The following is a 24,588-nucleotide window of genomic DNA, read 5'->3' on the forward strand; positions in this document are numbered from 1 at the left end:
CTGGTGAGATTGTACTTTGTTACAAACACCTCCAATGACAGTCTTAGTAAGTAATTCAAGAGCTGCTAGTGAGAACCAGAACACTTCTGTCTTAGTAAGTAATTCAAGAGCTGCTAGTGAGAACCAGAACACTTCTGACCAAAAGCAACAACTCGGTCCTACTCAGTCATCTTGTGCTTCTGGGTTTGGTTTATTTACCAGAGGTGTTTCTCTGGGCTACAGCCCAGAATGTGCTTCCCAGGTTCTGGCAGCAGCAAGAACATGCTCGTTTTAAAGAGAATGGACGACCCATTTAATCAACAGAAAGCTAGTGCTATTTAAACTGCTTGAAGCATTGAAACGATTTGAACAGATTATTCTGGAAGTATTTTCAGTTCTTCTTCAGAATATCACTGGTATTTTGTTGTTTGTTCTTTTTTTTAACATAAAACAGGCCTGTAGCCAATGGTATTTATGGATGCCTAACTGCTTAAAATACTACTTGGCTAAACCCAGAATCAATAGACTTTTTAGTCCAAGAAGCCCTTTTTCTGACTGCATTGTGGTTTAAGTCCTGCCCCTATACTGCTACAAGCATCAAATTAGGATGAACAGGTACATGTATTTACGTATACACGTGTGACCCAGTGCCATTCCTCCTAGGCTGCTGATCAGTCGTTATTACTGACATTAACTGAAGCATTTTTGTGCCATTGCTCAAGACTGAGCCAATCCTCTCTGCCCCTCAGTGGCATAATACAATGAAAATAACCATGCTTGCAGCTTTTCTTACGTAGAACAAGCCACCACCTATACAGCAAAAGTCTTTTATTAAAAATCACAGCACACAGATGCTTTGGCCAATAAAGGCATACATGAAAGGACATAAATACATATACAATACGCTTAAGCAATTGCCAAGAGTTTTGATCATCACAGATAGCTTCAGATTTCTAGCAGTTTATTCCGTATATAAATGCTGAGCAAATAAACCGTGTGCCACACCCCACCCCCAACGGTACAGTTATGTGGCTGCAAACAATGTGCAATTTCATTCAATTGTTGAAAACGTACTCAGCACAGCACCCCACGCTAATTCTGTTTCATAAAGGCACACATGTAGTATCCTTCAGCTTCAGATAAGCTACAAGTAACAGACTGATCCGCTTCCAAGTTGTATTAGACGTTACTTCAATAGTCTGTACTAGGAAGTGGTAACTGGCATCATATGTTGCTATAAAGTTCCAGTTCCAAGGTAAAAGCATATCTTACACAGGTACGTGTAGCAACAGATTTGAGTCTTGCAGGCAGCGTGTTCTAAATAAAATATACAGTAGTGTAGGTGTTGACAGTTTGTCAGGCATACAACAATACCAAAAACGTATTTCAAGTCTGATGCTGGAGCTGAGCTGAACAGAAATTAACAGAAATGCAGTTCTCAATCCCCTTCCCATGCTGCTGGGCTTTTAATCAAATCTGCAAAGCTAACACCTTGGCCCCCAAAATATCAGCATTAACAGGTAAGAAATACAAATTTAAACACTCAAAAATGAGGCATTTCAACTACAGAAAACCTGACATTTGTCAAAAAGATGACACGTAGAAGCTTTATTTGAGCAAACTTCACACGAATAAGGTTAGACATTCAGAAAAGAAAGTATTCAGCTACAGGAATACTAACTTCTATGCTGGATTTCTTTTTTTAAAATCTTGAACTGACTATGGGAATTCTTGGAACCTTGAGGGTTTTTAAAGTGGAACTGTTAGTTTTAGTATGGCAGTTAATGTTTTAGCTGCTTAGTTTTACACGCTAAAGTAATTAAGTCATGTTGCACGTTAAAAAAATCACTGGGAAATAAAATCAGCTTTCTAGCTGAGTTTATGCCATTGTCAGCATTAAGTATTTCAGTATCAAGTCTTAGATATGATCACGGAGAGAGGACGTCATGATCAATTAACTTCTCTATCTATTAGCTCTGGTAGAATGCTAAATGCCTGATTTAAAAAATAATTAAATAATGTGTAAATAATAAAAAAAAAGCTCAACAGTGTTACAGATCAACTTGGTACTGGGCAGTCCTGAATGGATGCCAACATAAGCTTAAAGACTTGACACAGCTGCCTAACTTATACTGCACATCACACTGGTATCTAGAAAAGCTAAGGCGATTATTTTCCTCCATACTAACAATAGCATTAAAAATGTATTTATGAAGAGAAAACTTGGAAACCAGCAGAAATGCTAGTCAAAAAAATAAAAAGCCCAACACATCACTAACCTATTGCCACCAAGAACAGTTACAAAAAAAGAAGATATATCTGTTCCTGGTTAATTTTGTTTTCACTAAGGCCCACAACAAAACTTTCCACTCTAATGTAGCTGCTCTAAAGACCAAAACCTGCTTATTTCTCAGCAGCCCTTAAACATCCTCCCAAATGCTGGACCCACTGAAGTCAAGACTCCTCCCTCTGACTTCAAGTGAGACAAAGATTACATCATAGTTTTTTTAAGTATAAAAACATCATATACTAGACGTCTGAGATGATGTCGGGAAATATGGAACCTAATCCTGAGAAGGTATGAAAGACAGTCTTTAATTAGCACTTTTAAAATATGCAATTCATATGTTCAAAATGTGCTTCACATTTTGCTTTAGAAAAAATGGACTAAAACTGAATTTTGGACTGAAATTCAAGTTTTAAAACTTTGAGTGACTGACTCATCCAATACACAGATGTTTCTGATTACTCAAAATGACATTAATAGGTCTTTCACATGCAAATTCTTTCTAGTAAAATATATATAAAAAAATAATAACCCAGTACTAGTTAAATGTTTTTCTGGGTTTTTCCACACAGCATGTGGGATGCCTGCTCTCTCCCAAGTGATTCAATTTGCTTTTAAAAATGCCAAAAACCCTCTAAAAAACTCCATCTTTTACTTTTGGGGAATTTCCCAGTTAACTGGGATTGAAATGTGTATTTGCAGCAAGGGGCTGTCTACTCAGAAAACTAAAGCCACTTACCAAAGGATAGGAATCTGTCAAGCCTTCCACATTAATTTGTTTTGCACCTAGAGCAAAACAGGATTAAATTTAAACAGAAAAGGGTATAACAAAGCTGTGTCAAACCAAAATCCAGACATCAAGTACGCAAGAGTGGTCACCATCATTTCTGAGCTTCATCCTGTAGATGTGCAGGCAGAGTGCACTGAGGCAGGCAACGGGCTGTGCTGCTGCCAGACCTGCTGTGCTAAGTGCTGCAGGGCGCACACTATTCCCGACACTCGCGTACAAAACTCTTCAAGAGAATTTCTCAGCTATTAAGTACTTGTATGCATCATGTTTTCCACGGGGTCAACTATCAGATGGAGATCCAGCATTTCTTCGTCATTCTTTTTGCTAGCAATGAAAAAAAACTTCTTTTTTTTTTTGCGGGGGTGAAGATGGGAGTTTTGGGTAGGGAGAGTCAAAGTCAACAATGTAAACAACTTCCATGAACACAATTATTGATAGAAATGGATAAACAGTACATTCTTACTAGCTTGAGAGACATGCAGCAGACTTTTTTGATCTGCGGTTCAGATCCCAGTACTTTAAATAATGGCTTCTACGCCAATAAATTCAAGCGCTGCTTGATATGTAATTCTCATGGACGTTACAGTACCTCCTTAAACGAATTTAAAATGACATTTAACTATCTTATTTTTCCTACACATAATACATTTTCAATAATTATAAATAAATACTCACATTACAAGCATTTAATCACATATATATACACACAACACTAGTGAACCCCAAATGGCAAATAGGTATTTTTTAAAAGGCTAAAACCAATTTAAGTTTCCTGTAATCTTGTTAAAATTCTTGTTTTGGAATAGTATACCTTGCTGAAAAGCACATCTGCCTATCTGTCAATACATAAGCATGCATTAGAATGGACACATGCTAAAAGAACTTATTTTTTTCAGTACCTTAATTTAACTTTGTTTCAGAAAGAAGTCAAAGATTTGTTCAAATTTTCAAAATAATTACCATCCTCTGCAGAAGACTTTCCTTAATCCTCAACAATTTAATCAAAACAAGATAACAAAAAAACCCATCCTTGAGTCTTTTGATACAAATTTCTAATTTGCTAATTTAAGATGCAAAAATGCAGATATATTGGCATCTTTCCTTTTTTTTTTTTTTTTTTTTCCTCTCCTTTGGAATCTGTCTCTTCCTACAGGTGGGAACAGACACTGACCTAGGGAGATGAGGAAGTGAAATTGTATGAAAGTGCAGCGTGCAACAAACAGTAAAACTGATAATTAAGAATGCCCTTCAGGCATAAAAGGAAAAACTCTGCTTATACTGAAAGATCTGGGGCTGTCAAAGGCTACCAATAGTCAGTAGCTCTGTTCTAGTACTGGGAAAAAAGTATTTCTGTATATTAGAGCACCTGCCATTCATAAATGTTTGAATTACAGACGTACTTAAAGGTTTGAACATAAAGAACATGAAGAAATTGTCTAAGTGATCTGTTCTACAGTCAAGAATGTCCTGTCTGCATTTACTGTTCAATACTGCACATGATGCTGACAAGCTTTGTCAGTACTAGAATTATTTTCAGTGTAGACAGGACTAAGGGACATAATCCCATTTACTGACATATTACTTGAGCAATTAATTTAAACCTCCTGTAAAATTATTTTTAGTTGCACTAAAAGGTGCTATTGGAGAGAAGGAGGGAATTCACATAGTCTAGCTTTAGGCATATAAATGTGACTGTTGGGGAACTAGTCTCCTTAGATTGCAATGTATCTCCTGAAAAGAGACACGGTTCTCCTCAAACAGGAATTTGGGGGCTGGGGGAACCTATTTCTCTTGACTGCATACAGAGTTTACTTTCTTAGCTGAGGTACCCACATTAGTACAATCTCATTTGACCTCTGAATAGCTTCCACTGACCTAATCCTGCTAATTTACATTTTACAGAAGTAGTCCTGAACAATATAAATCTGAAACCCACAACATCTGAGTAGTAGTCAGTGAGATTACTTACTGTTGGGGGGGGATAATGTTTCTTCATGCACAGTGTGTTTGGAGGATAAGCCAAGAACAACACCTACGCCTAACAACTGAAGGTTAGCTTTGTAGCATAACTACTTGCCCCCCAAATAAGATAATGTATTCCGCATCTGCAAAATACCATAACTAACCCATCTTTCTAAATATATACTTACTCTGTAGCTGCCAGATAATTTATGTACATGATGTCTTTAAAACAACAAAAAGCTTAAGAGACAAGTTACACAGAAGGTCTAATAATTCCATTCTTGTAAATCGAAGCACTTGCCAAAGACCAGACCTCTCCCTCCCCTAATGCAAATATCCTAGGTAAAATTGTTCCCTTTACTTGACTGCTTGTGTCAATACCCAGCCACCTGTTCCCACTGGCAACAGCAGCTGATTTGCGGCCCTATTAGAATCTTCAAATCTTGCCAAACTGACACATCTTCCTTGCCAAGAAATAAACAGCAGATGCTAGTTTCACAATCTTATAGATAGCATAAAGGCCTGTCATGATCTGTAGCAAATAATTCTTAGAATCTGTTAAAAATCTTCCAGCAACATTTCGTTCAAGTTACCTTCCCCAATTTTTTATACTATCCATATTTTGCAACCCATTATTTGCCTTCAATCCTGTCATATGAGCCTTTCCATGCTTTTTGTCTATTTTTTTTTTAACATCTTTACATCATGCCACATCAGTAGCTCTTAGGAGTTTCAGGATTTCACTAATCGTGACATAATGAATCGTGCAACATCTTTTTGAGTACTTTTTAAGCCCTAGTTACCAGGATTCTCCCCAAGTAACAGTAACCAAGCTCAGAGAGTCTGTCAACATTCAGCCTTTTCCTTCCTCAGACTTTCACGGGATGCCATCCTTCCTTTGGCAACACTGTGAAGGAGGCACTCCCCAGTCATACATGTAGGAAAGCCTGAGCTTAACCTCCTCCTTACAGAGCTTTCCTTCCTTAGCCAGGGTCTGGTGCTTTTCCAGCATGTCCTCGATGCTTTGCTTATGAGTTACTATGTACTTATTGTTGCAACCTCGTGACTTATACTCAGTGTCAAAACGAGGGTCGTGCACTCTCTTCACATCAATGGGAGCCAGCCATACCCCCAGGGAGACGTCTTCACTCTGCCACATGTTCAGGTAGTCTCTGCTAAGACGCAAATAGTGCACCAGATCTGCTGAAATCACATAACCACCGCCCAGAGCATACGGTAGGTAGTAGTCACAGAGCACCCAGGCACTCTCTTTCCATTTGCCACCAGATTTCACTCGACCACGGCCAGAAAAGAAGCCCCAGTAGAGGCGACGTGGCTCCTTGGCTCTCAGCTCTTCCACGAGCACATCCAAGCGTACAAAGGTGTCATCGTCAGCCTTCAGGGCAAACTGGAAGTCCAGGTGTTGATCCAGCCAGACGTAGGTGGCCAGGACTTTAGCAGTCAAGTTCTCATAGGAATCCCGCAGCTCTGGCAGGAGGAGGAGGTCTCTGTGCCGGCTCTGCTCCAGCTCCAGGCTACGCAGCTCCTCAGCCCCCAGCCCACCCGTGCCTATGACAAAGCGGCTCCAGATGTCATCGTGAGGGGGGCGGCCGGCAGCTGAGAGCCACGTGCTGCGGATAATGCTGCGCCGCTCGCTGTACTTGGGGCCGCTCGTGATGAGCACGGCCACGAAGGCGGTCTCCTCAGGGGAGGGCGGCGGGGCCGGCGGTGGCTGTGGCCCCCTGGCACCCCGCGGCGGCAGGACCGCAGGCTGGTTGTGCGGGAGCCCACGGGGGGCTGGCAGAGGCCGGAGGCCCTCGGAGGTGCACTTGGCGAGGTAAAGCAGGACCACGGCAAAGAGCGAGAGGCCACCCAGGCCCAGGGCCGTCTTGTGGCGGCACAGCAGGCGCAACAGCTTCATGGCCGCCAGGCCTCGACAGGGCGAACAGGCCGAAGTTCCTCCCCCCCGCCAGGCCCCGCCAGGCCCCGCCCCCCCGAGATTTAGGCGGGAACGGCAGGAACCCCGCCCCGAAGGGGGGGGAGGGGCTGGAGCGGCTTACGGCCGCCGAGAGGGGACAAGCTTCTTGCAGGAACCCTCACCGTGCTTCGCCGTCCCTCAGAGGCGGTTTCATGTCTTCTCCCCGCTTCTCCTCAGGGAAGCACCAGCTCAGGCCGGGAGGAGGAGCGGCTCCTGCCCACCCGCCGGGCCTCCAGCGCGGACCCGGTGCGCGTAGCGGCCGCCGCTTCGCTCGCCGCCTGCCTTGTGGGGAAGGGGCAGGAGGAGTGGCCGCGCCCCGCACCACCTGACCGCGCACGGCGGCGGCGGGCGGCAGCCATCTTGCAACAGGGCAGCGAGGCCGAGGCGGTGCCATTTTGGATCCGGGCGCGCCCTGCCGGCAGCTGTTTTGGGTCACGGCAAGGCGAGGCGGGGGCTCAGGCTCAGGGGAGGTTTGCGCCTCGTCTGGCTGTGCTGCCAGCCCTGATGGCAGCTTTGGTGCGTGGCGGTGCTGCTGCGTTGTGGCCCAGCGGAGCACGTAGTCTTGTGAAAGTAGTGGTGTTAGCTAGCCAGTTTAAGGATTGCTAGCGGTGTGTTCCGTACAAAAGGCTGTATTTTAAGGGCTCCTAAGAAAAATAGGTAAGCGATAAGCACAAAACTGGAGATGTACCTATAAGCAGGTTTCCTGACAGTTCCGTCACGCTTGGAGGAGGTCTGCTTTATTACTAACTGAGGTAAGAATGAGCACGTGAGCGACCCCATTCAAATTTTTAGCACCGGGGAGTTCCGCCTTCCGTTTTCAGGCCGTGGCAGCTCGCCCGGACCGGGGGGGGGTCCCGCTGTGAGGGGAAAATGGCCGCTGCCCTACTCCAAGATGGCCGCTGCCCGCCCCTCACGCACGTTGACGACGCTTGTACGTAGCGCGCGCGCGCTCCGCTGCCTCCGCCCCAGCGTCGGGCCCGGGAGGAACGGGCGGCGGGGCCGCGCGCCGGGTGACGTCCTTCCGTGAGGTGCCGCCGCCGCCCGCCCAGGCAGCGGGGCGAGGGGGAGAGCGGCCTCCCCGCGGGCTGCCTCCGTGCTCGGAGGCTGCGCCCCCCGCTCCTACCGGGCAGCGTCCCGGAGCTCTCGGTGAGTGCGTGTGGCTCCTCCGGCAGCGGGGTGGGCACCGGCGCCGCCCTTGGAGGCGGGCAGGGCAGCCCGGGCCGCGCTGCCGCCCTCCGGCGGAGGGTTCGCCGCTCGGTGCGTGCCCGCTGGGCTCCGTCTGTGGGGCTGGGCTCCTTTGCCCTGGCCCCTGCGGCCTGCCGGCTCCTGTGTGGCACCGTTTTCCAGGCACCAGCGGGCAGGTCCTGAGGGTCCACCCGGGGGCTGCTTTTCCCGCCGGCTGCTCCCTGTGTGCTCGCAGCTCCGCTCTCTGGGGTGGCCTTTGTAACCGTATTTTCCCTCCGTCACCTCTTTCCAGAAGGACCTTCACGTCTTTCAGCCTTCCTAAAGAGGTGGCGCGTTGAGATCTCAGGTAAACTCTTGTGCTGTGGCGGTTGTTCCTGCAGATTGGGAAGTGCAGGGATGCTGCACCTGGGCTGCACCAGCAGCCAGCAGGTGCTTTGTGTGCTGCCTTGACTTCTCAGTAAATGGTTGGGTTCCACTTGTCAGGTCTGCTCATGCCATAACGCCTGAGGACAGTTTTCTGAGCAGAACTAGGCCATTTCAAGGCTGTTACCTTCCACAGTCAGAGGAGGTTACAGTTGTGCAGAGCGAAAACAAATTGGAGATTATTTCCTGTCATATATTTACCATTTAATAGGCCTTTTTATTCTTTCACAGCAAATGCATGTGCGTAGCTTCTTCTAAGTTTCAGGTGGCTATGTTCTAGAGTTTAATTTGCATGTGTTTTTTCCTTTTTAGATCACTTAATCCATTCCCAGTAATTAGCCAATATTTTGAACAAAAAGGAAAAGATGATGTCAAGACAGGCCTTTCTCTGCAGCTTGGGATCTCTGTATTTGTCCCTTCTGTTTGTATTTCTTCTAATGGATGTTTATGCAAGGCCTGCAAATAATTCAGCCCTCAAAGAAAAGCCAGCTGACAGCAAAGATGAGAATGAGATCTTGCCCCCTGATCACTTGAATGGGGTCAAAATGGAGATGGATGGACATCTTAACAAAGAATTTCATCAAGAAGTTTTTCTAGGAAAAGAGATGGAGGAGTTTGAGGAAGATTCAGAACCCAGAAAAAATAGGAAGAAGCTCATGGTCATCTTTTCAAAGTAAGTTGCATACATTGCCAAGAACACTGCAGCCTCCTTCTCTGATCATCAGAGTGAATTTTGCAAATTTTTCTGTAATACTTAAAAATTGCAGGGATGAGGGGGAAAGCATCGTACTCTTAAGTGCTGTGTTTGTGTTAATGAGGTATGAACATACTTGTGTAAACCATTCTCAGGAGTGAGAAGGTAGTCATGATCAGTATACAGGATTGATGCTGTGGTCTGGTAACATTTCTGACAAAATATACTGTTTCTATGTAAAAAACCCTATGTAACCTCCTCAAATAAGGAAATAATACTTTTTCCTGGTTTCCTGGCTCAATGAATAATCAATTACACTTGCATTTTAGATCAAGGAATTAGTCCTTGGTTGTAGGATGCCCATGCAATCAATGAATTGGGAGGGTGGGAGTTTGTTGCAGTTTTGTTCAAGCAGTAATATGCTCTATGGCTTTACTGTAAGTTTGGTTTCAATTTGCAATGTAAGCATCTTATTTATTGCTTGGTCTCATATTCCTATGGATCTTGGTTTTGTTTCTGTTGCGACTTCTGCAAATAACTGCAGAGGAAAACCACTGAAAAGACAGTAGTAAAAGTAGAAAGGAAGAAAAGGGACAGACAAACAACGGGATGAGATTGTGGTAAACAAACTAACAGTTGTTTTCTGTTCATAAAACTTGCTAGTAGATGTGAGGTGTCTAAAATATGTTTTGCATGAAATGCGTCAAGCTTAAAAATAGCTATGCCTCACTATGCATACCAAGAATTCAGAACTTGTCAGCTTTCTTCATTAAGTTAGCTGTGCCATTAACAAAGCATTTAGTTCCTCAGAATTTAGAAAAAGAAAAGAGGGAGAATGAAACACGAGAACAGAAACATTAAATTTTTCTTTTGTAGCCTTTTTGAAAATTTCATCTAGCTTGGTATAAAAATTCTAACTTTACTTATAGACATTAAAGCATTTTTCCTTTTATGAAGCACTTGTGCTAGATATGTTTTATGTCAGCTAACAAACTGTCAGATGTTTGGAAATCAGTGAACGTAATGGAAATGGAACTCAGTATCAGTGCCAACTTTTAGAAGCTAGGTGGTAGAATTTGCTTTATTTGCATTTTTGCAATAGAGGATTAATTTTATTAGAACAGAAACTTAAATTACATTGGTGCTTTTAATGCTGATGATAGTGTGGGGATGCTCATATACCTGAGATAAAGTGAGAATGCTTAACAGAGCTGCTTTTTTTTTTTTCTGCAAACTTCATTAACAGGGAAGGAATATCAATAATAATATTGGCTTTTATTATTTTTTTTTCTGGTGTTCTCTTGAGTAAAGGTAGCTAAAGCAAATAGGCAAGTGTGCCTTTTTCATTTAGAGTAGAATCCTTTATTACTGTCTGCTGGTCAGACCACTTGCGTCATTGGTAGGATGTATACAAGTATTAAGATGGTGCTTAGAAGGTTTCATCTTCGTTGCTATGTACGTATTGGAAACATTTGACTGTTGGTTAGTGAATTGTCATTCACAAGCTGCAGGCTCTGTTCATTTCTGCCTATTTGTTATGAAAGTGGTTCTCTCGGGAAAGAAACTTAAAGCAATTGGATTCAAGATCAGCTTCACTCAGATACTTAAAATTACATTTCATCAGATGATCAGATTAGAAATGTAGGACAGCATTCGGAGGGCTTTGCTTTCTAGATGTACTCGTAAAGGCCGAGTGAAAAGAGAATTACTGTGAACTTCTGTGAAAACCTAGTAAGTCGCAGGCTTCCAGATGTTTTGGAAATATTTTCTTTGAAGACATAAAGAAAACACATGTTTTTTAGCTTATGAAAGCTGAGATTCTACAGCATGCTAGTGTGATATAGTCAATTCAAAGCATATATTATTGGCTAAGAGAATTATTAAAAATAAAGTTGAACCACAGAAGCAAAGCTTCCCAAACTGTGGTTTTCTAGGCAGGCAAGCTATATGTGTCTGAAAGAACATTTCATAATTCTATGTTTTAGTTTTCAAAGTCACTCTTCATGGGGAGGATATGCCTTACTTGTCGACAGAAGTGTTTTTTTACAAGTTAACCAATACTTCTACTTTGCCCTGTAAAACTGGGGCATGGTGCAGAAAATCCTGTTCATCTTTCCAGCCTTCATTCCCTGCCAAGGGTAAGTGTTCCAGGTACCTTCAGGTCAAGAAAGTCTGTGAGAGGGGCTTACTTGACATCCGTTCTTCTCATAATTGTCAAAAGCTTATATTTGCTGTAGTCTCCATTTAAATAGTTTAAATTAGCCTGGAATTATAGATTTTCTGTTATTTTTCTGTGTGGTGTAGTTCAGCTTGTGTAGGTGGGTGTTCATAGGAGGGAAGGAGAAGGGGTATTGAAAGCAATCAAGTGTGTTTGCGGTGACGCTGATTTCACTAATCAGTAGCATTGGGTACTAGAATTCAGTTTGGTGAGCTTTGCTTCTAAGGGTCAGTTGTCTTCTAAAATTACATGTACTGAACAAAACTTAAATTCAGGTACGAAAGAATGTAATATGTGTGGCTTTCTGTCAGAGTGCTTTTATGGTGGACTTAACCTCTGTGAGTTTGAAATTCTTCTAGCATTTGCATTTTGCTGATGTTTTCAGCTACTTAGCCACAGCCCTAGTTGTGATTTAAAAATTAAAATCTTTGTGTTAGCCGAGTGCCTTACCTTGATGGTTGTTCGTCAGGTTACAGGTTTAAATACACCTTATGTTAAATACTACCACGTGCCGAGCTTTTTGGTTTCCTTTTTTCCCATTGTTTAAAAGTCATGAACTTGCCCTTTCCCAAAGCAGAACTTGTTCTGAATCCCACAGTGCTTGCAAGGGTAGTGCTCTCAGACTTTGCAGCTGTGACTGTGTTCTGTGTTCAGACTGCGCAGAGGGAGCGGTTTTGGCAGGATCCGTGCAGCCTTTCTTAATTTGAGGTTTGTCTCGTAGCCTAAAACAGTATTAATTTCTACTGGTATGCGTTGTATCTATAGTGGGAAGGTGCCAGCAACAACAGCCAATGTTGGACAATAGCAGGTAGAATAAAGAATGAGGAGAGGGGACATTTTAAGCTTTCCCATTTTTATATCTTTGGTTTAGAGTACAGATCTCTGTTATTCAGTGAAAAAAGTATTTATGCTGTATGCTACTGGAAGGTTTTTAGTAGTGTGTGCACCTTGATTTGTGTTTTTTCCAAACCGGTACATTTAAATATATGTTGATAAATTTTGCATATCCTCTACCATGTAAAGTAGAGCTTTGCTTTGGTTTCTGTTATTAAAAATCATTTTCTGGATCTGCTTTTCATTATTTGGATGAAACAGAAACCAACTTTAAAGTGGTATGCATTAGGTGCTCAAGGAAATTATTATCTTTAGACCTTTAGGTAAGAACACTGCCTTCCTGCTCCCCCCCCAGTCCCTCAGGCAGAATTTTGGTGTTGGCATTTAGGAACCGGAAAACCTGAATGGCCAATATTAATTGATAATGCTTTCATATGTGGACCTTTTGAGAGCTGGCCACAAAAAACTGATTTTTAATGGCTTGTGGTTCAGAAACTGGGCTGAAGTATTTAAAACCTGTTCTTACAGGCTTGACTTCGATATTCAATGCAGCCCTTACTATAGGGTTTTGTTAAGGACAGGTTTAGAATTATCCTACGGAGTAGCATACTTGCTTTTTTCTTACTCAAAGTTAGTATTAACATTCTGGCTGTGAATAAATAATGAAATATAGTTTGACTAGTCAGTGAAGTGTTAACCCTGTACTTAGGCATTATAAGGAGCTGTTACGTCTGATGCTGCCCATTACTGAAATGTATTAATACTAATGGTATTTATCGTGTTGCATCAGCCACTGTCTGGGCTGTGGTTTATCTATAATTGTCTTTGGAATGAGACAAGTAATGAGATAAATTGCTCTCTGTAGTCTGTTTTTTAATTCAAGTTTATGGTAACAGTAGTCCCTGCTTTTACAAAAACTTTCTTTGCTGTCAATTCGGGAAGTAGTACATCATATACCTATGTTTTTACAAATTTGAGATAGCGCTCTCTTGTAGGAAAAGAGCAATCAAGTTCTTTTGCTTTTCATTCGGGTTTTTATTTGGAGCTGAAGACATGAAGTTTGAGAAATTGTCATGAGATTTCTGTACAGATTGCCAAGGAAGGTTTGAGCAAAGTTGTAATCTGGGATGATGTTCTTCCTTGGATTCGTCTTGTTTTCTTGAATTTAAATTCTTCCTTGGCAGTACTTGTTCTTCAGTATTTTTTTTAAAGGGTTCATTAGAATGTACTGCTCTTCCCTAATATCTTTTGAGTGTTCTGACCTGTCTGCCTCAGAAAACTGGTTGCCCATCACCATGTTATAGAATCAGTTATCCCTGACTTACCAGTATTAAGTTGTTCAGCAATGGAGGTAATGATCTAATCTTGTCAGTATTAGCAGGAATGTTTTCAAGCAGTCCATTCTGAGTGAGGTAGTTACCGAAGGAAGCATGGATAGTCTCTTGTTTTTTATTGCCTTAGATGGTAGCCTCACAGCAGGATCGTATCTGATGCTTCATGCAGTTGTAAATACTCCTCAAAAGCAGAAGTGCTGTTTATGGACCCTGAAAGGATTTCGGCTCACCTTGTACAGTCAGTGTCTGCTAGTTCATGAAAATCTGAGTCGTTGGAGGCTTCTTGTGCACTATGGTAATAGAACAAAGGGCTACTCCTGAGTTAGAACACCAGTAAATGGGATTTGTTACCTTTCTCCCTGGCTACAGTGTGATTTAAATGGCAAGTACAGCTTGGAAGAAGTAAGTTATATTATAGCTTTGATGTGAGGAAACTAGCATGTTAAATGTTGAGGGGAAGATGCTTTGGTTTCCTGTCTCACTTCTGGTAGTACCTATTCCGGATCAAAACCCACATTTGTTCACCTAGTAAGTGCAAAGTGGCGCGAGCAGAATGCGACCATTTTGCTGGTCTCTTCATTGCTACTGAAAAGTCGCTAATACTGAGCCTGTGCATATAGATGTGGAGAGACGTGATACAATTTTTAAAATTACTAATAGTACATTTATTAATAGAGCTAAGTGTTGCAGAAGATAGGTGCTAGGGTTGCTATTTGGCTTAAGCTTTTAATATTTAGTTGACATTTAAAGGCAAATCACGTATCTAATAACTTGAGTTTCAATGATGACACTTCAGTACTGTTAAGATGGTGATAACAAACTGATAAAAAAGCCAGAGTTTAGCTGTTGGGTTTTTTTTGTTGTTGTTGTTGTGTTGGGTTTTTTTGTTTGTTTTTTGTTGGTTTTTTTTTATCTGAACAAGAGTGGTTTTGGTATGCTTTAAATAACATCCTGCCTCCTGAATGTTAGTTAAGTCTTTTCAGTTTTAAATAGTTACATCTTTTTTGAAGAAATACTTAATGATATGCTCAAAAAAGCCTTAAAGTGGCATGTTACTGTTTTTGTATTTGTTCTTCAACTGTAACTTCTACATTAACTTCTTCTTAATGAAATAGGCGGTATGGCAGTGTATCTTAATATGATAAAGCAGTATTGGTAATACATTAAGGAGAATTGTGGATTGTCAGATTGGATGTTTACTGATAAATTTAGGTAGAAAAAAGTTTAGTTCTGTAGCTCAATAGCACTGAGCACAAGCGTATCCTTTGACAAAGCAAAGTGAGCCTGATAACTCAGAAACCTAATGGTGAACAAATGTATGGGCAGAAATTTCAAATGTGTTAAGAATTAAAAACTATCAGCTGTGATGTGTTACTGGAGATCTAGGTACAATAAAGGAAACTTGGTTTGTTTGGGGTTTTTTCCCACTTACAAGTACTATAGTCAGAGTATCAAGTAGTTTGACAGTCCTTGCACCAAGGTTATTCACGTTATATTTTCATTGTTTTTAATGGTCACGACAGTTGTGATGTGATCTAAGCAGACACAGGGAGGCAGCTCATCAGTAAACTTTAGAGATCTTGGAAGATAAAGGTAAAAAACTTGAGAAGATACATTGAGAGGGAGTTAGTGGCTTGAGAGAATGTGAGAGAAGAAATTTTTTAAAGCAGTGACAGTCTGCAGCAGCTGGCAGTTGACAACTCTGAACCAATAGGGAATGAGCTAATATGCCATGAGTGATCTGTTTGTGGTTTCCTCTACTTCAAAATTTTACTCAAAAGCATAATACTGAAATGGGTTAACTTACAGCAAAATGAAGTATGGCTGGATTTTCACCTAGATGTTTTAGTTAAATTAAATTATGAAATAAGTGCTAAATTCCTACTTGTTTACTCTTGTAATTGAAAGAATGTACAACTTCTGAGAAGGGGTTATAAATACACTCTTTTCTGTAGCAGTCTGTTTGTTATTGTTGATTAAAGTAATTAGAATAAAATATATACCACCTCCCCCTAATCTCCAAATCTAAATCTTGTTTGCTATTCATCCATAGAGTGGATATAAATAACGATAAAAAGATAGGTGCAAAAGAGATGCAACGCTGGATCATGGAAAAGACAGATGAACATTTCCAGGAAGCTGTGGAAGAGAATAAAATGCACTTCCGAGCTGTGGACCCTGATGGTGATGGTAAGATGAATGATTCTTTCATCTCCTGGTGATGTCATGTGTCAGTTGCTAGTAGCCAGACCTGCTGACTGCTCTTCAGATGTGCTGTGACAGAAATCTAACTTCCTTTGGACTGCGTGTAATCACAACTGTTTTGATCTGTACAGAAGACAATAGAGCAAGGAAATAAGGTGCTCCAGTCAGCGTTGTAGTCCCGTGTTGACCGCTGTGTTATTTCACTTGCGGTCATAGGAAATGATAAGAAGTTAAGTGGCTGAGCCAGGGATGGGGTGAGGATGGTGACATAAACAGGTTATTTTCACAGGGCCTGTCTGGTCTAAAGAAACATAAAAGTGAATCAGGTGATAGCTTTCATGTTGCGATTCATAAAGCTTAGTGTGATGGCTATGCTGGTGAACCAAAAGGTTTTACCACAGATTGTTTTAAGTAATGAAACCAAAATTTGTCATTTAAGCATACTATGTGGTGTCTGAGATATGGTTCTTTCTTACAGGCCATGTGTCCTGGGATGAATATAGAATTAAATTTTTGGCAAGTAAGGGATTTAATGAAAAAGAGATTGCAGAGAAGATAAAAAACAACGAAGAGTTGAAAATAGATGAAGAAAGTAAGTGCGGCCCATTGATGTGTGTCAGCTTTTCTTTTACTTTCTTAAAACCAGAGTACCAAAACTGTACTTAATGAAAGATGAATGTTTTAGATGTTTTTCTGCTTCTACACAAATGTAGAATGTAAGTCATAAAACAAATACTAGATTTCTTTCCAACTCAAATCTGCCTTCCCAACACTCCTGATGTAAATATTTAACACTGAAAAAACTTGGTTGTTTGTTACTATTTGAGTAGTTTTCAGTTATTTATGTTTAACAGTCTGCTAAAATTTGTCAGACCTGTGTTGTGCTGTGGACCGTTGCATTGTTAATAGGGGTCCCCTAATAACCAGGTCCCTGGTGCTCCATGTGAAAGGGAGCTGCTACGTACAGTTCCTGTTACTAAAATTGTGGAGGAGTGTATGCGCTACTGAGCAGCGCTGTGTTTATAGGTAGGTACGTGCTTAGGCACTGCAGAGCAGTTGATAGCAGAAGGTTGCCTAAGGATCGTTTCATGTTTCATCTGAGTTCTCTAGAAAGAGATTGATCGTTTCTTCCTTATTACTTTTGAAACTTCCGTTTGAATCTGGCTTGGTATAAACATGGGAACTCTTCTCAAAGGTAATCTCCCCACTCCCCCCATCTAGAAGTGTTAAAATTTACTGTTAAGTAAAACAAGAAGCCTTAGCCTTTCCTTGCAGGAATTAGTAATTTAAAAGTGAGTTATGTTATATTCTCCGTTTATCAAAAAGCATCTAAAATGCAAATGACCTTTTGAATTTTATGGCAGGGAAAACACCTGTGTTGCATGTTCTATGGCAGTGTGGTCAACTACGGTTTACAGGAATGCTCATCAGATAAAAGATTTGCTGAATAAGGGAAGTGTGTACATAGTCATTTTTCTACCTAGGTAACAAGCCTTGTTTGGGAAAATCAGATTAGTTATCTACAGCTTCCTGAGGACGATAAGCAAAACTTATTTTCATTCTGTAGTGCAGTGTAAAAATACTCTCTTTCAGTCCATATAATAATAATGGAATGTTTGGATCTTAAGGCATGTTCTGAGTTTTGTGCAGCACACTACAGTTTGGCCAAAACTAGAGACATGACTTAATTTATGCAGATAAGTTTCATACTGATTGCTGACAGCTGAGTTTCATTTAAGACTAATAATAGTAGGCAAAGGGAGATAGACTTGTGACTTCTAACATTTGGGGTTGGCTACACTGGAAGACTAAGCAAGTGATTTGATTATTCTGTGTTAATACTTGTGTCCTTGATATGAGTAAAACTTGCTATTTACAAACTGCCCTAAGATTCATATTAAAACTCTGAAGAATTTCTTTACCCTTCATAAAAAAAACATTCACCGAAGACTTAAATCTTAACTGCTAGCTGCAGTTAAAAAATGTAGATGTGACTGAGGTTTTTTTCTGCCCCCACCCCCCCTTGTAACTCGGCAACCAAAGCATGCAGGAGCTGTTTAAGACAGTTTATTAAATTTAAATTTTAAAAAAAGTTTATCTAAAGACTTTATAGACTTTCAGAATGTTTTTAAAACTTGTGAAAAGCCAATGCTTCAGATTTGTGTGTGTTAGTGTGTTTTGCAGATAGCAGGGTGTGCTACAGACAGTAGTTTTTCCAGTGTGTCATGTAGAAAACACCCACACCAGAAAAAGAATACTCTGTATTTTTCCTTCTTGGTTATGTTCAGGACCATTAAGTATGCAGTATTCACGTTGTGTGTTGCAGGATAGTTTTTTCTTCAAATCAGATGCATGGTTTTAGTGGAAACTCATGCACAAATTATGATTCTCCATTAAATTTAGGAAAAATTCAGCACTTCAGAAGTGTTTGTCTACATGGTATAAGATGAAGTGAAAGAAGTGGAAATGTAAAGTGACTTTGGAGCTGATGTATTTGTTAGTACACATGTACTTCAACTTGTGTTTTCTCCTTGCAGTAAAAATATTTCCCTTTATTGAATTATAATGATAACTAAAACGTAATTCAGGGCTTAGGTCTGAAGTTGGAATGCTTTCTCATTTAGAATAGACAAAGTAGCTAAAAAGAGTACGAAGTACTTGTATCCTTAAGTAACTGAAAACTAAATATGTTTCTTGGTGCTTAGCTTAGCATCTGTTCTGGATGTTTCCAAACTTTCTTTTGTGGAGTTATAGTCTTAAATCTCTCGTAGTTTCAATAAATCACATTTTTAGGCTGAAATACCAGGTGATGTATCTGAGTCTAAGGGTATAAGTTCTCTCTGGGTAGGTGATTCTTTTGAATTCTGAGCCTTTGATAGGGTGATGGAAGAAGGGAAGAGCAGAGGCAGGGCACAAGACTCTTCATAGTTTAGTCCTCTACTTTATGACTTCGCTTATACTGTTTTTTCAGTTAGATACTTTGAAATGTTTTATTGACTGCTGTAAAAAGTAGGCTTTGATTTTTCTTTTTTATAATCTTGTTTTAATACAGTTCTTAAGCTTAATTCATATGTAGTTTTCTGAAGGGTGAGGGTGCTATCTGGAATTGTGGTGTGGCTGGAGAAAAAAACCTACATTTGAAATTGTGTGGTATACATAACTCAAAATTGTGGTAGATCCTTGTATCATTTTGCTAATTTAAAACCTGTGAGCTTGAAGTACCTAAAAAGATTTCCAAACGATAGTACAGCTGGCTTTGGTTTAGATAATGTTGTGTTAAGAAATGCCAAGTTGAAATAAGAAAAGCTGAATATTGTAACAATGGGGTAGTAAAATGTGCCCCTTTTGATCCATGCTTGGAACCACTGTATCGGCAAAGTGGGCTTTACAGGTCCTGTGGAGTAGAGTAAACCTCTGTGGTGCTGTTAGCCAAAGCACTGGTGCAGCGGTGCTTCACAGATAAAAAGCATCTTTCTAGATTTAATGGTAGTCATGTTATCTGGTCTTAGAAGAAAACATGCTAAATGTTAAGGGGTTTGTTCTATGGTTATTATTTGGGTAGGAAAAGAATTGGTTGACCTCTTCCATTCTTGTAGATATTAATTAGGTGTGTGGTGTCACAACTGCAATACACAGAGATAGTGAATCTGAAGAATATTTTGAAGTTGAAGAGTGTTTTGGTTCTTTCAATGCACAGGGCTGGCAAAGTAGAAAACAAAGAATATTTTTTTTTCAGAAGGTACTGCTGGTATTCAGGCAGGTGAAAGAGCTGTTGGTAGTGGGCTTCAAAATACGAAAATAAGAAAGGTGAACTAGCACTGAACAAAGCTGGATTATTCATACCACCTACCAGAACCAGCTAACAATACTGGTAGGACAATAGTTTTCACTTGAGATGTTGAAGTTTCAATGCAGGTGTAGCAAAGTCTTTATTTTCATCTCCTAATTTCAGTTTCCGTTGTTTGTTTAAAGGATCTTTCCTAGTGTTTCAGCATAGACTAGACAAAACTAATTGCACTTTGTTTTCCCTCAGCACTCACTTTCCCCAAGAGTTGAACTGTAAAATTAATTGTTCCATAGGTCATCCTTGTTTAAACAGTTGAGTAACAGGGGAAGGTACATATTTTTTAAGAACTTTAAATAGTTTGAACATGATAGCTTACATCTTTTTCTTAAATTTCTAGCACAGGAAGTTTTAGATAACCTGAAGGATCGGTGGTACCAAGCTGACAACCCACCTCCTGATCTGTTGTTGAATGAAGAAGAATTCTTGTCTTTTCTTCATCCAGAGCATAGTAGAGGAATGCTGAAGTTCATGGTGAAAGAAATCATCCGAGATTTGGGTATGCAATTGTAAAACACATTTCTTGGGAGTTGTTTGCTTGTCCCATTTTATTGGGTAAACATGCTTACCCATTTTATTGGGTAAACTTACGTTGTTGCCCTGTCACGGGTCAATACAGAATTTTGGCACATCTTATTTGCTCTGTTCTACACATATTCTAATGTGATGAGCAGGAAAAAGAAATTTAGCACAAATGCTGGCGTCTCTGTGGAGTTGTCTGTGTGTCTCAAAACTATATTTAGTCTCTGGCTGTTAAAGAACAGCATGACATTATGTTAGAAGGATATTCTCAGTACTTCATATGAAGAAGATCAGCTGACAGTGAAGTAGCTCACTGAAGTGCTACTGCATTGTAGGGTTACTGTAGCAAAAGTAGGAAAGGTTTGATGAATATTCAAATACTATAAAATATATTGATGTGAATGTTCCATGAGGAGGACATTAATTGCTTTGTACTTCCCCAGTACAGCAACCATGTGGGAGTCATGACGTACAGTCATGAAAGTGGAAGTAAATGGTTGAGGTTTCTAAATAATTATTTTTTTAAAAAAAATTTCATATGTATTGGCACACATGTTTTTTCTTCTGTGAGTCAATAATGATGCATATTGAAAACTGCTAGAACACCTGGTTTAAAAAAAAACAAACAAAACAAACTGTGACTTGCTGGTTGTTAGCTTAATAAATATGAAGAGTTTCCAGTGATACTTGAGTACATGATGCATGCAGACAACTCCAGCATGCAGTCTTTTATGAGAGATAATTTACCTCATCGCTAATACAAGCGGAGACTGGATACAGATGTAGGAAAATGGCTGTTGCAGTAGATTGAAAAAAGAAACAATCAGGAAAAAAAAGGCCCAACTTGCCATCTGGTCTGTCCTTCAGGTCCAGAAAAACTTTTTTTTTTAGCATATTGATAAGTGATGTTTTTTAGCCTTCTAAAACATTGTGTGTATACCTGAATACAGAGTTTTTGGCTAACGAAAGATATAAACAGTAACAATTATTTTCTGCTGGAGTCATGTAGACTGCTGAAACCAGGCAGACTGTACCAGTGACATCTCTGACTTGAAGGAATTTCTCATTTTTAATGGGCATTAAGCAGATAATCTTCAGGTACTGTGTGCTTCTGTTGTAGATCAAGACGGAGATAAGAAACTTACCCTTTCAGAGTTCATTTCATTACCTGTTGGTACTGTAGAGAACCAGCAAGCTCAAGATATTGATGACGACTGGGTAAAAGACAGAAGGAAGGAATTTGAGGAGGTCATTGATGCTAACCATGATGGTATTGTCACAATGGAAGAGCTGGAGGTAAGTCTTCAGATAGTTCTAGTGATTTTAAAACTGGTAGTTGACTTTTAAACACAGGATTGAAATTGCTTTAGGCACAATGAAGTCCAAAAATATTTGAATTAACAGTACGGTGTGTGGGTCTACTTTACAAAACTGTGGGTTATAGTATTGCTCAATAGTGTTTACAGATAGTGTTGTTAGGTGTTTTGTTAAAGAGGAGGAGGCGTATTCACAGGTGTTCTTTTAGGGTTTTGTCACATAAATGTATGGATATGGAGTGCTTGAAAGCGTGTCACAGACTTCATTAGGTGCACAGATTATTGGGAGAATGAGTCATACTTAGTTGCAAATGGAGTAACTGGCAACCTATATTCATTAAAAAAAAACAACACCACAACAAAACAAAATAACAAAACCACCCCAAAATGAACCAAAACCCACGAGAACCCACAAACCCTGGGGCCCCAGTAGCCTAGAAAATAGCAGAGATCTCTTGTCTTTCGGTGTGTTTCTCTTTTTTTTTTTTCTTTTTTTTTTTTTCCAAAACCCAATTATTTTTTTCAAGTGTGGATTCTAGTTTGTGGCCTTTTTAGAATTTGGTTAGCAGAAGTAAACTTTCTAGTTCACTTCTTTCTAGTAAACTAGAAGAAGTTGCTTTCTTTCAGTAATTCTGTCTGCAGAATAGTCTACCAAACAATACGAAGTACTTTTACCCTATAGTTGTGGCAGTTTTGCAGCCAGCGGAGGAGGCTCATGGCTCACTTTGAGCTTTGTTTTTTTCCTTTCTGGATGCAAGAATATACTTTTGACTAACAGAATTCAAACTGCAGCATAGGCAGTGTGAAAGGGGAACTTATAAAACGTTGGCCTTTTCCCTGACATAGGGGGAATGTTGAATTTCCCAACTTCAATATGCAAATACGTGGGTACGAACGATAGCGGTAGTATGGATAAACAATTGTACTGTTACATAGATAACGTTAATAGCCTTTTTACTGAGATGAAAGCTAGAAAAGCTTGAAAGCTTTTAATCTGTTTCAGGTTAGGTAAAAGAGCAAAATGCTTCGTTTCTGAGACTTCTGACCTCTGTAATGTCTGCTTGGTGGTTTAAAATGGAACAAGAAAGTTCTGAATTGAACATGTTCTAAAAGGTTATCTCCAGAAACCAGAAAATTCAGGTCATGTAGATCGATAGTGGCCCACTTTTGAATTGATACATCTTCACAAGATTTGATAGTGAGTTTAGTTTTCAACCAAAATGTCAAAAAATATTTTTATTGTAGACACTGGCATACGCTGGGAAAATCTGGATTTCTGTTAGAACAGCCAGGGAAGCAGCGAATGGAAAAATAGTTAGGAGATAGATGTAAGCCTGTTAAAAAGATGGAAGAAGGTGTTAGCAGATGACTTATGTTCCTTCTGGGGTGGCTTATGTTGCTCTCATAATTGCTGATGCTTACATAGAGCTAAGGCTCATAATTCTGATGTGTGGAAATGTGTGCTTAGTGATTGAAAATAATTTTCTTACTCGTTTTAGGAATATATGGATCCTATGAATGAATACAATGCCCTAAATGAAGCAAAGCAAATGATAGCAGTAGCAGATGAAAATCAAAACCATCACTTAGAGCTGGAGGAGATCCTGAAATATAGTGAATACTTCACGGGCAGCAAGCTTATGGACTACGCACGTAATGTCCATGAGGAGTTCTGATCCTGCTCGCTTTTCCAGAGCTCTGAAGCACTTTCTTGCTTTCAAAAAAAAAAAAAAAAAGCCACAAAGCAAAAGAAAACCCCAATCCCCAAACAGACAGAAAGTTATTTTGCTGCTATCTGTGTTACATGCCTACAGTGTGTTGTCCTAGACTTAAAAAAAACTTCCGTCCATACACAGGATCTACAGCTCTGTTGCCTTCGGTATGAGGGGGAAAAAGGCTCATAAAGTAACGAGGCAGATACTGGACTACATCAGTTCGCCCTGGTTTGTACGGTTAATCCAGCTGAAGATTCAGTTGCTTTTGGTAATCATATTTGGTGGAGGCTTCTTAAATACTTAACTCTTCTCTTTGCCCTCATAGCTGCTGATCCATGGAAATCACAAACGACACTGAAAGATGTTGGCTTTTGTAAAGGGGATTGTCGTTCAGATACGTGTGTTCTGACCTCATGAGAATATCTGTACGTAGACAGATTGGCTAATCTTCTAGTATTTTTCTCAGTGCATCTCAACCTACTTATGTATTGTTGAGAATTTAACCTGAGTTCTCCCTTCATCTTTAGGAGCTGTGGTAACAACCTAAAACTTCTGCATCTACTTTAAAAAGAAAAAGGGTTATAGTGTGACAGGGGTTTTGTTTGCAGCTGCACTGGGAGCATGAGAGACTGGAGATTGCTTAGGTCTTAAAAAAATCAAATTTCCTCCTAAAATGAAACAATGGGGAAGGTTTCTTTGTGGACTCAAAGATGCTGGACAGAGCAATAGGATTCACCTAGGTATATGATTACTACTTAACAAAAATTCATTGTTAAAACTAGTATAATTACTTGCCTCTGCAAGTCAGTGATGCTGGCAAACACATGAATGATGAAGCGGGGGGAAATATACAGGCTTTGCTTTCAAACTGCTTTTGCCAGAGCGATGTACAGTCAACACTTGGGAGGCCTTATGATCAGTTTGCTTTTGGGTAATCTTTGAAAGCATCTTGCAACACAAGGGTCATATCCACTACAGTCTAAAATAGAAAATTTATTTTTACTCTGCTTCCATCTTTACTGTAAAAACCCCTCTTTCTGAACAGTTGCTTGAAAATCCAAGTGAGATGTTATATTTGATTAAATTTATTCTCTTAATATAATGTAAATATAAGTATTGCTGTCTTGTTTCTGTTTCAGTATTCCCCTCCCTCCCCCCCTTTTTTTTTTCTTGTAAAATGCCTTGTATCAAGAGTCTTTTTATATACATACCCTTTTTCATTAAATATTTTTCTCCATGCTTTGGAAATGTTGCTGGTTTTAGGTTTGTCAGTGAGTGCTTTTCAGAGGGGAGACAAACTAA

At 40.1% G+C, this 24,588-nt stretch overlaps 2 protein-coding genes across 5 annotated transcripts; one reads left to right on the forward strand and one right to left on the reverse strand.

The window, feature by feature from the left end:
- Positions 1–792: 792 nt before the first annotated feature.
- Positions 793–7,258, reverse strand: B3GALT6 (beta-1,3-galactosyltransferase 6). Its single transcript, XM_037379271.1, has one exon. It carries the CDS (start codon positions 6,937–6,939, stop codon positions 5,896–5,898), a length of 1,044 nt encoding a protein of 347 aa, XP_037235168.1. The 5' UTR covers positions 6,940–7,258; the 3' UTR covers positions 793–5,895.
- Positions 7,259–7,461: 203 nt separating this feature from the next.
- LOC119144232 (45 kDa calcium-binding protein) lies at positions 7,462–24,402 on the forward strand. Of its 4 annotated transcripts, none has more exons than XM_037379269.1 (8): positions 7,462–7,748; positions 8,474–8,527; positions 8,917–9,277; positions 15,738–15,874; positions 16,368–16,481; positions 20,074–20,232; positions 21,376–21,551; positions 23,071–24,402. In XM_037379269.1, exons 3-8 carry the CDS (start codon positions 8,970–8,972, stop codon positions 23,245–23,247), a joined length of 1,071 nt encoding a protein of 356 aa, XP_037235166.1. In that variant the 5' UTR covers positions 7,462–7,748; positions 8,474–8,527; positions 8,917–8,969; the 3' UTR covers positions 23,248–24,402. The 4 variants fall into 4 exon arrangements, with proteins under 4 accessions (XP_037235166.1, XP_037235167.1, XP_037235163.1 ...); XM_037379266.1 differs by lacking the exon at positions 7,462–7,748 and adding an exon at positions 7,952–8,142; XM_037379270.1 differs by lacking the exon at positions 8,474–8,527.
- The last annotated feature ends 186 nt before the right edge of the window (positions 24,403–24,588 follow it).

This window comes from Falco rusticolus, chromosome 3 (assembly GCF_015220075.1).
Source record: "Falco rusticolus isolate bFalRus1 chromosome 3, bFalRus1.pri, whole genome shotgun sequence".
In the NCBI taxonomy this organism is placed as follows: domain Eukaryota; kingdom Metazoa; phylum Chordata; class Aves; order Falconiformes; family Falconidae; genus Falco; species Falco rusticolus.